At 35.9% G+C, this 12,155-nt stretch overlaps 1 protein-coding gene across 2 annotated transcripts in view; it reads left to right on the top strand.

Annotated features, from left to right (window-relative positions):
• Positions 1–12,155, top strand: part of CDK13 (cyclin dependent kinase 13) — a 114,763-nt gene that overhangs the window by 24,094 nt on the left and 78,514 nt on the right. For both annotated transcript variants that reach the window (XM_056804125.1, XM_056804124.1), the window contains exon 2: positions 10,852–11,478. In XM_056804125.1, coding sequence (XP_056660103.1) covers positions 10,852–11,478 — 627 coding nt within the window. The remainder of the gene's footprint in view (positions 1–10,851; positions 11,479–12,155) is intronic.

The following is a 12,155-nucleotide window of genomic DNA, read 5'->3' as shown; positions in this document are numbered from 1 at the left end:
ATTATCTCTAATGATATTGATTATTTCTGGGTTGTTGTTTTTTTTTCTTTGACCTACACATTATTCTTTAAGATTAGTTTCCAAATTAGTCTTTCCTTTAAAGACATTTTTTAAAATTAAAACTTTTTTGAAAATTTTATTAAATTAATTTAGAATATTTTTCCATGGTTACAAGAATTATGTTCTTTCCCTCCCCTTCCCCACTGCCCTCCCGTAGTCAGTGCTCAATTCCACTGGGTTTTTTTACATGTGTTGTTGATCAAGACCTATTTCCATATTATTGATATTTGCACTAGGGCGATCATTTAGAGTCTACATCCCCAATCATATTTGAATGGAATTTTTAATGCATTATTGTTGGTAAAAAGAGAAGTTTAATATTTCTACTTTTCTTGCATTTGTTTGTGTTATTATGCTCTAATATGTGGTCAGTTTTTGTTAGGGTTCTTGTATAGCTGAGAAATTGGTATGCTATTTTCTAATCCAATTTGTAGTTCTTCAGAGGTCTAACATATTTAACTTTTCTAGAAGTTTGTTCAGGTTCTCAACTTTTCTTTTGGTTACATTTGGTCTTAGAGGGGTAAATTGAGGCCCTCTACTATTATAATTTTACCATTTTCTTCTGTAACTCATTTAACTTTTCCATGAACAGATAGAGGTATATATATTCAGTATTGATATGAATTCTTTGTTTATGGTATGGTATTTTTTTTTATCAAAATGTAGTTTTCTCTCTTTATCTCTTTTAATTAAGTCTGTTGTATTTGCTTTGAGATCATGATTGCCCCTGGTATTTTTTTCTTTTTTACATCAGTTGAAGTATAATAGATTCTGCTTAATCTCCTGATTTTTACTGGGTGTATCTATTTCACATGTATTTATTGTAAAGAACATATTTTTGGATTCTGATTTCTAGTCCATTCTGCTAATCCTCTTCCCTTTTATTGGTGAGTTTTATCCCATTCACATTTACAGTTATGATTGCTATTGTATATTTCCTCTTGTCCCTTTCTTTCTCTTATATTTTTCCTTTTTTTCCTTTGTGGACTCATAAAGAGTTTTATTTTGCTTCTGTCTAATGTCTCCTTTGAATTACCTCTCTCTTACTTCCCTCTTCCCTCTTCCTTTCTCTTCAGCCCTTCCCCTTGTATTTCTCTGTTGGGTAAGAGATAATTTTGTACTTAACTGTGAATATGTGTATTCTTCCATCCTTGAAACAGTTCAGATAAGAATGAGGCTTAATACCTGCATCCCTCTCCCTCTACTATACTCTCCTCATATAATCACATTTATGAGAAATAATTCTCCCTATTATCCTATCCCTTCCCCCCTGTGCCAGTGCTTTCTTCTTTCCTACCCTAAACATAATGGAATTATATCCAGATCTTTTGTCTAACTATACTTCCTCTCTGACCTCTGGGGATGATAAAGGGCTACTTGTATCATCTCCTCATATAAGAATGTAACAATGATAATAATTGCTAACATTTATATCGAGTTTTACAATTTATTGTCTCATTTGATTCTCACAACAACCTTGGGAGAGAGGTGCTGTTATCTTCATCTTACAGATGTGGAAAATGAGGTAAAAGGAAATGAAGTGATTTGCCTAGGGTCATATTGCTAGTCAGAGTCTGAAGCAGGATTTGAACTCATGTTTTGGTGATTCTACCTTGGCACTCTGTTCACTGTCACCTAGCTGTTCAATATTCTATGATCCTGATTGTGTCTCTAAGAATTTTTTATTTATGGCTGCTTTACTTACAATATTCCTCGGAGTTTTTTCATTCTGGGGTTTCATTTAGGAAGTAACTGATGGATTTTTTTCAATTTGTACATTGTCTTTTGCTTCTAAGATACCTGGGAAGTTTTCATTTATGATTTCTGGAAATATTCCTATTTTCCTATGAGATGTTTCACATTTTCTTCTATATTTTCAGGTTTTCGACTTTGTTTTATTACTGATTCCTTGGTGTCTTAAGGTTTTTTTTTTTTTAATACTTCAGTAGGTCAGCTAGGTGGCAGAGTACATAGAGTGCTGGGCTTGAAAGCAGGAACACATCTTCTCGAGTTCATATTTGGTTTCAGACACCTATAAACTGTGTGACCCTTGGTAAACCATTTAATGTTGTTTGCCTCAGTTTCCCATCTGTAAAATAAGCTGTAGAATAAAATGGCAAACCATTCCAAGATCTTTGATAAGAAAATTACAAATGGGTCACAGAGTTGGGACAACTGAAAAATGAATGAACAAATAAGGTTTCGTTCCTCGTTTTCCAAGCTGCTAATTTTCTTTTCATATCTTCCTTGTTCTTGCTTCTTTTTTCCCATTTTTTTCATCTCTTGCTTTCAATTGATTCTTTTACATAATTCTGCTGCCTTCTCAGCTCCATTTGAAGGCCTGAAAATTTTCAGTGCTTTCCCTTGGTCTGAGTCCTGTGTTTCCTTGACCCAAGCCTGAGTCTTTGGCTTGTCATTCCTTGTGAAGGTCATTGCCTGCTGCTGAATTTGGTCACTGAAGGCCCCTGGATGTCACTGGAAGTTCTGCCTCTTCTGGGAGACTGAACTGCTAGCCCCATTTTGCTGTAGGCTCTCCTGGTAGACTAAGGAGCAGAACTAGCTCTAGCTCTGCCCTGGGATTAGAGCCACACAACTCTCTTGCAGGAGGTTGTTCCTTCTCTAGTTTCTCAGTGAAGGCCCTAGATTGCTGCTACTTCCCTCTGTACCAATCTATGACCTAGAACTGGATGATGGAGCTCACAGATGGCTCTCATTGCTGCAGACAGCACTAGTTATGCAACTGTCAGGCTGGGCTCTGTCTCAGCCTTCTTCCAGTCCCTGTGCACTGAATGTGTATCATCTCCCTCCCTCCTTCCCATTTGAAGTTGAGAAATGTCTGGAGTCACACAGCTAGGAACTGTCTGAGGCCAAATTTTATTTTTTTAAACCTTACCTTCCATCTTGGAATCAGTACTGTGTATTGGTTCTAAGGTAGAAGAGTGGTAAGGGCTTGGCAATGGGAGTTAAGTGACTTGCCCAGGATCACACAGCAGGGAAGTGTCTGAGGCCCGATTTGAACCTAGAACCTCTCCTATCTCTAGGCCTGGCTCTGAATTCACTTAGCTGCCCAGCTGCCCTCTGAGACCAAATTTGCACACAAGTTCTCCTATCTCTAGGCCTGGTTATTTATCCTTTGAGCCACTTTAGCTGCCCCTGGTCTGCTGCTTTTCCTGACTCATTATGGAGGTAGCTTTACTAGCCTCAGTGGTTCCCATTCAGTCCTCCATCCTGATCCTACTTTTGACCCCTCTGCTGCAAGCAGTGAAGAGTTTGTCATTCTGCTCTGTCAGATCTCCCATCTGTTTGCCTTATAGGTCCCACTTTCAGACCCAGACTGTGTATTTGCCTTCTATGGATTAGTCTTCCCTCCACTGCTTTTTGGTATGTTTTGAGGTGACCTTCAAGACCTTCACCTTGCTCTCTTAAGCCACAACCTAAGCATTTTGTTTGGACTGGCTTGTAATAAAATATTTTCTAGATAGATTTTAAAAATTGTTACTTCAGTGTCAGATATAAATGAGTTTTCATATTCTTAAAAATTGTTAAAATCAGAAACATGATTCATGAGATCATATTTTAATTGAAAATATGCCTGAGAAGCAAAATACAAAATACACCTGTATCCTCAGAAATATAACATGAAGCTCTTGAAGCATTTTACTTTAATTAATTAATTGATTGATTGATTATTTTTAAAGCATTTTACTTTTAAAATAAAATATTTGTGAAATGTCTGATTTTTAAAATTTCATTACTTCATTTGATCTTGACATCCCTAACATATACAACATAAATTTATTTTATGTTCTGGAAGAAAAAAGTGATTTCAGAAATTCCTTAAGTTTTATTTTTTTCCATGTTTTAATTATTCCAAATTTTACAAAACCAAATGCAATAAGCATTTATTTCCATATACAAAGAAAAAGAAGATCCTATACAAATGAAATCATGAATCCTCCTATATGTTTAGCTTACTTTTCATTATATCTGCATAATAAATCCTGTCCACAAGTGTCACAGTCCCCCCTCTTCCCATATCACAATAGATATCATCAAGATGGCATACATGTACATATAAATTAAGATGGTTCATATTTTACCTTTCTGGTCACTTTCTGGAGGGTAAGTTACAGTTTTTTCTTCTATCATTAATTTTTTGGCTCTGTGTAATGTTCTGGTTCTATTCAATTCACTGTCTATCACAATCATAAACCACAATTTGTTCAGTCATTCCCCAATTATTGGGCGTCACCATAGTTTTCAATTTCTTGCCACTGTAAACCTCAAAATTCCAAATATTCATTGCAGCTCAAAGAGAGCTGCAATGAATATTTGGAAACATATAGGTTCTTTTCCTCTTTCCCTGATTTCCTTGGAGAATAGACCCAGCAATAATATTTGCTGGGTCTAAGGATATTTTCAGTTTTGTAACTCTGGGTGTCATTCCAAATTGCTCTTCAAAATGGTTGGATCACTTCACAGCTCTACCAACGATGCATTAGTATCTCTGTTTTCCTACATCCCCTCAAACATTTGCCACTTTACCTTATTATCATTTTAGCCAGTCTAGTGGGTATGAGTTAAAATCTCCAAGTTGTTTTGGTTTGTATTTCTCTAATCAATAGTGATTTAGAACATTTTTATATGTCCATATATGGCTTTGTTTTCTTAATCCAAAATTGTCTGTTCATATCTTTTGCCCATTTATCTATCAATTGGGGGATGGCTCTTTGACAGAGTTCTTCTAGATTTGATAAAAGTTCTCTGCATTTTAGATATGAGGCCTATGAGAGACTGTCTTTAAAACTGTTTCCCCAGTTTTCTGCTTTCTTTCTAATCTTGGCAACATTTATTTTATTTGTACAAAACATTTTCAATTTAGCATAATGAAAACTGTCCATTTACATTTCACAATACTTTACTCTGCTATACATAATCGTATGCTACCTGCTGTTCTAATTTACTTATGGGATCTCCTTTTATGTCTAGATCATGTTTTCATTTTGATTTTGTTTTAGTAGATGGTATAAGATATTAGACTACATATAGTTTCTGCCAAACTAGTTTCCATTTATCCCAGCATTTTTACCAGTGAATTTTTTTATCCCCCAAACCTGGATCTATGATTTTGTCAAAAATTACCAGGTTATTGTAATATTTTATTGCTTTATAATAAAATTTAAAATCTGATAATGGCAGACCACCTTCCTAGCCCCCCCCCCATTAATTCCTTTGATATCTTTTCTTCTTCCAAATATTACTGCTTTTTCTAACGCGATAAAACAATTTTTTTGGGTAATTTAATTGGGATGGCATTGAATGGGTAGATTAGTTTAGGTAGGAACTTTATTTTAATTACATTACCTCTGCCTACCCATGAACAGTTAATATTTCTCTGATTACTTAGATCTGACTTTATTGTATAAAAAGTGTTTTATAATTATGTTCATGTAATTCCTGGGTTTGTTTTGGCAGGTACACTCCCAGGTCTTTTTTTTACCTATGGTTATTTTAATATACTATTTCTTTCTATCTCTTCTTGAAGGACTTTGTCAGTATAATATAAAAATGATGATGATTTGTGTGGATTTATTTTATATCCTTTTTAGTTGAATTTCTAGGATTTTCCACATATACTATGATGTTGAGAGGAGACACATGTAGTTTATATATACCTCTTAGCCATTCTGATTATGTCAATTACTTTTTCTTATTGCTATTGCTAGCATTTATAATATTATGTTAAAATATTATTGGTGATAAGAAACATCCTTGTTTTCACTCTGATCTTATTGGGAAGGCTTCTAGTTTCTCCCTATTACAGATAATTGCTAATGGTTTTAGGGTTTTTTTTTTGTTTGTGTGTGCAATTTTAAGAAAAAAAATTGATTTATACCTATAGTTTCCAGTGATTTTAATAGGAATGAGTTTTTAAAGGCTTTTTCTGTATCTATTGATAGAATCATATGGGTTTAAAAATTACTTTTGTTATTGATATTATCAGTTCTGTTAATGGTTTTCCTTATATCAAACCAATCTGAATTCCTAGTATAAATTCTGTTTTGTCACAGGTCACAGTGCATTTTCTTGTGACATTGTTGTAGTCATCTAGCTAGTTATTTGTTGTTTTGCTTAGGATTTTTGCATCTATATTCATTAATGAGATTGTCAATGATTTTCTTTCTGTTTTGGCTCTTCCTGGTTTAGATTTTCAGCACCATATTTGCTTCATAAAAGTAGTTTGGCTAAAACTCCATTATTTGTTATTTCAGATAATTTGTTTAATATTGGAATTAGTTGATCCTTAAATGTTTGGTAGAATTAATTTGCAATTCCATATGGCCCTGATATTTTTTTTTTTAGGAATTTTATTTATGTCTTGGACAATTTCTTTTTCTAAAACAGTCTAAGCAGTTAATAAGAAGTATTCTTTTATTTCTCTTTCATTGTTAAATTTGTTTTCATATAATTGAGCAAAATAATTCCTAATAATTGCTTTATTTTCATCTTCATTGGTGATTTATTCACTCTTTTCAACTTTAATGCTAGTGATTAGGTTTTCTTCTCTTTTTATTATATTAACCCTTGAATATCAATTTTGTTGATTTTTTTCCTCCTAAAACCAACTTCTAGACTTATTGTTAAACCAAGTGTTTTTACCTTTAATTTTTGGGCCAAATTCCTAATTTGGTGTTTAGTTGGAGATTTTTTAATTGTTCTTTTCCCAGCTTTAAACAATTGCATTCCCATTTCATTGATCTTCTCCCCCCCCCCCCCCCATTACATCAACACAAGCATTTATTTATTCATTCATTCGTTTGTTTATTCATTTTTGGTGTGTTTTTTCATCTTGAAAATTTTATTAGTTAATTTAGAATATTTTTCCATTTTTGCAAGGTTCATATTCTTTCCTCCCTTCAACCCCCTCCCATAATTGACAACACAATTCCACTGGGTTTTACATGTAAAGAAAGTAAGCATTTAGAGATTCAGATTTCTCTCTAATTCGTATTTTTGTTATATACCATTGATTTTGGTATGTTATCTCACCATTCTCTTTAATGAAATTATTGTTTCAATAATTTGCTCTTTAACCCAATTGGGTATTTGAATAATTGGGAATATTTCCCCCGCGACCACCTTATATTTGATTTAAAACCAAGACACTGTAGTGAAACATATTTTCTGCGGTCAAATTTACTCATCCTCTCATATCTATCACAATTTATATCTTCCACTATTTTAATCACTACAGTTTAAGACCTCAACCATTTAAAATCTCACATTTGTCTCCAGTTAGTTTTTTTACATTTTGTTTCCATGACCCCTTATTATATACAATTTTTATTTATGGTTTGAGAAGATTGAAGTTAATATTTTTTCTTTTCTACATTTAACTATAATATATTCATGCCTCAATATATGGTCAGTTTTTTGAAGGTGCTTTGTACCCCTGAGAACAAGGTATCCTCTTTTCTCTTTCCATTCAGTTCTTTCCAGGTAGCTATCATATTTAACTCATCTGAGATTGCATTTATTGCCTTGACTTCTTTTGTATTTATTTTTTGGTTGGATTTTTTTAGTTCTGAGGGGGGAGATTAAAGTTCCCCCATTCTTATTGTTTTGCTAAGTATTTGTGTCTGTAACTCATTTAACTTTTCCGTTAAAATTTTGGATGCCATAACATTTGGTGGATGTAGATTTAAAATTGATAATACTTTGTTGTCTATGGTATTTTTTAACATAATATAGTTTCCCTGTTGATCTCTTTTGATTATATCTATTTTAGCTTTAACTTTTGATCATGATTGCTAATCCTCCTTTCTTTGTTTCAGCAGAGACATAGTATATTATACTCCAGCCCTTCCGGGCAGTTTTCCTTGATGATTTCTTTGAGTATAGCATCTAAACCCCCCTTTTAAAAAATCTTAACTTTTCTGCAGTCCAGCTGTTCTTTTATTTTCTTTACTTGATCAATTTTCCAGATTAGTTGTTTTTGTGATAAGTTTTTTCATATTCTCTTCTATTATTTCATTCTTTTGATTTTGCTTCATTATTTCTTGTTGTCTTAGGATATCAAACTTTTCCTTGTCCAATTCTAGTTCTCATTAGATTATATTCTATGATTTTCTGGATCTCTTTTTCCATTTAGATAATCGTTCAGAATTTTCTTGGCTTTTATTTATTTTATTTATTTTAATTTTTTTCTCTTATTTCTCTTATTTGGTTTTAGAAGTATTTTTTAAGCTCTCCCAAAAGCTTTTTAAGCTTTTTGCCTTTTTTCCCCCCATGTTTGAAGTAGGTATTTTTACTTCATTGTCCTCTTGAGTTTGAATGGAGGTCTTCTCTATACCCACAGTAGCTAGCAATAATTGAGTTCTTTCTCTTTTGTTTTGCTCTTTTTTTACATTTTAATTGCCAGTCTAATAAACTTCATTATTGGCTTTTTTTGCTGGACCCCCAAGGTTCCTACAGTATTGGGGTATGTTAGGATTTTTTGGTTTATTTTTTCTTGAGTCCTACTTAGTTATTTCTGTTTTTTATAGTCACGGGTCTGACATAATCCCTGAATTGTCTGATCAAACCCCAGTCTGTGATTGACCTCAGATGCTCCAATCAGAGCCTGCAGGCAGTTCTGCCCCTGTAAAGAGACAGGCCATCTCCACCTATGGCAACATCTTGGAGCCCCATTCTCCTGAGAGTGATCACATCTAATGTGGCCCCAGTCCCTCAGCAACCACTATTGACTATTGAATTTGGCCTTTTAATTTGCCTCTCTCCTTAGATTTCTTCCGAGTCTACTCCATCCATCGTTTAATCAGATACCGAAGTGATGTTTCTAAAGTGCAAGTTTGCCCTTATCACTCTCTTACTTAGTAATCCTCCTGCCTCCCTGTTACATATAGGGTCAAAATGAAACTTTTCTATTTGGCATTGAAAGCTTTGCATAACTTGAGCCCAATTAACCTTTCCAACCAATAAAGGTCACCTCCCTTCATGAATTCTATGGGCCAGTTAGCCTGGCCTTATTGTTCCTTGTACATATTTCTTCTGCCTTTTATAATCTCTGGTTTCCTTCAAATCTCTGGCCAAGTAGCCCCTTTTACAGGAAGCTTTCCCCGACACTTTGAGATTCTACTGCCCCAGACAGTTTAGGATGTTTGTCTCTACCCAGATTTGTACGTGTTCTTTTCCCCACCAAAATGTGTGCTTCTCGAGGTTCCATGGCACAATATTTGGCACATTAATATCCTTTTAATAAATTCCGGGTGATTCATAAATATAAACCTATTATTTGGGGGAAATTCTTTTATTTAAGATTTAATTTAAATTCTTTTAATTAAGAGGAAACAAAGTGGGAAGGATAGATAAATGGACAAATACAATCTAAAGTAAAACATCATAGAGAAATGGATAATCTTAAAATAATAAAATAATTCTGATCTCCTTAAATCAGTGCTACATTTTAATGACTTTTGGCACAGTTGGGAATATCAGCTTTTAGAATTTGCAATATGGGTTGCATGAAACCCTTTCCTTCAAAAGAATATGAGAATTGTCTTAGTGTTATTTTGAAGAAGCCAGCAAAATTTGTAATGTTTTAAACTTATAAATTTGGATATAAGGTAGTTTCGTTACTGACTTTGCTTTCTAATGACAATTAGTTTCCATATTTCTTAGAAGAAAATAGAAGCAAGTTTGGGTACAGGACAATAGTGAAGCCCTTCCACTAATGTCTTTTGCTACTTCTGTGATACTGAATAAGTCTTTTAATCTCCCTGAGCCTTAGATTTTTTATGCATAGAACAGGATTCATATTTGCCCTGCTTCCATCTCATGGAATTCTTTTTGAGCATAAAAGGAGTTAATGTGTATGATTGCCCTTACAAATTGAAAGTGATATTCTTCAAAATGAAGCATTTTCTTAGTTCCAGACTTTTGACTAAGATCTGGAGTTCCAATTCTGTCTTTGCCATTAATTTTTATGATGTTAGGCAAATGACTTTTGCCGCATATGCCTCAGTTTTTGCATCTTTTAAATGTGTATATTAATACCTGTCTTTACTGTCTCCCAGGGTTTTGTAAAGATAAGATAAATAATGGTTTTTAAGATACTTGGAAATGCTGAAAGATTGCTATTAATGACTTTCTAATAATTCATCTGTTATTAAGTGCTTAATTATTCTTAATGCTTTAGATGTCAATAGAATAGTAATTTGGTAAGAATTCAGTCTCTCTTTTCTGTGTCTAATTTGCTAAGCTATCTGACTTTATATGCAGTATATGTTCTAAGGTCAGGAGAGGTGCTTCCTAGAGAGGGAGTTTGGTCCACCAGGGAGAAGGCAGACTAACTGAACTTGACTGTGGTGTGGATGTCTGGCTTCAGCTGTTGCCGAATTCTGTTACCACCAGTCTGGTCTTGCCTGTGTTTCCTCAAGTATGGCCCAGAGGACCTTGGGAAAACCAGGCAACCCTGTTTATATGACTTTTCTAAACAATTTTCTCTGGGTACTTCATCCAGTTTTTTTGTTGCTGCTGGTGCAGCACTAAAACCTTTATGGACCTCAGTTTCTCTCATTGTGAAGTAAGGCAGTTGAACTTGAGTTCACTGCTGTCACCTCAAAATCCTTGGTCTTAAAATCATCCCAAGTTAAATGGGTAACTCGTTAGTCATATAGTTGGGAAGTAAATAGTAGCTTTTGAATACCTCCCCCTCACTCCTCCCCTGTACCCTCTGATTCCCATAAAACTGACCATTTGCTAATGTCGTCTTTACTGTTTTTCAAGCAGACGATCTGCCAAGTCTCGAAGCAGAAGCCCTTACTCATCTAGGCATTCGAGGTCCCGCAGCAGGCATAGATTATCTAGGTCCCGGAGTCGGCACTCTAGTATTTCTCCTAGTACCCTGACTCTCAAGAGTAGCCTGGCTGCTGAGCTGAACAAGAACAAGAAAGCCAGGGCTGCAGAAGCAGCCAAAGCTCACGCCAAAGCATCCAACACCTCGACTCCAACCAAAGTGGGGAGCACAGATCCTGCAGGTGTGGGCAGCACGCCTCAAGCCAACCATGTGAAGGAGTTGAAAAAGCTCAAGGCTGAACACACACCGTCTCCCACCAGTGGTGGGACTCTGAAAAATGACAAGGCAAAAGTGAAGCCTGCTCTGCAGGTGGCAAAGGTGGAAAATAACTTGATTGTGGACAAAGCCACCAAGAAAGGCACTGTGGTGGGCAAGGAGAGTCAGCCAGCTACTGCTGCTGCTGTGAAGGAGGAGCCTGGGGTGCTGAAAGAGAAAAGCAAACCTCGCACTCCGAGCTTAGGCAGCACCAAGGAGAAGGAGCATCATGGGCCACTGGTGACTTCCACCTTACCCCCTTTGCCTTTTCCTCCCCTACTGCCTGAAGACAAAGAGGCGGACAGGTGAGTTTTGAGGCTTGGGATGTTCTGTTCTGATAGGGAAATGGCCTGAGCAAAAAGCAAGTTTTGGTTAAAGTTAAAGTACTGAAAGGAATCTAATTCTTTTTTACTGTGTACATTTTGATAACAGGTTAGTTATTGCAACTTTATAGACTGAAGAGAAATGACAGGTAGAAAATGACTACTATGCAAGTTCTAGGGCATCGATGGCGAACCAAAGGCAGGGGGGCCTAAGATGGCATGCAGAGTGCTCTTTGTGGGCATGTGGTCGCCCTCTCCTTTTCCCCCCAGAGTTTGTTACTAGAAAGGCAGAGGGGCTCGGGCAGAGCTGTACCCCTCTCCACCATGCCTGATGACATTTTTTCATATCATTCACCCCTTTGCCCAGCACCCCAATGGGAGTGAACAGCTGGTAAGGTGGGTGGAGGGGAGCAGAGCACTTGGACCATTCCCTTTCCCCTCTCTACCCTGTCTGCCTACTCTTCCACCCAACAGCCCAATGGGAGCTCTTCCTTCCTCCCCCATGTGAGACAATGAGGGTAGATGGGCATGTTACTCATTGGGGGGGGGGGGGGGGGAGAAGAGTGTGGTCAGGACCTAGCACTCTGTCTCTAAAAGGTTTGCCATCACTGTCCTAGGGAGATCCCATGGTTTTGTTTAGTTTCATGGTCAGCCAAGCC

Source organism: Monodelphis domestica, chromosome 7 (assembly GCF_027887165.1).
Source record: "Monodelphis domestica isolate mMonDom1 chromosome 7, mMonDom1.pri, whole genome shotgun sequence".
In the NCBI taxonomy this organism is placed as follows: Eukaryota; Metazoa; Chordata; class Mammalia; order Didelphimorphia; family Didelphidae; genus Monodelphis; species Monodelphis domestica.
This window is presented reverse-complemented; position numbering and strand designations above follow the sequence as displayed.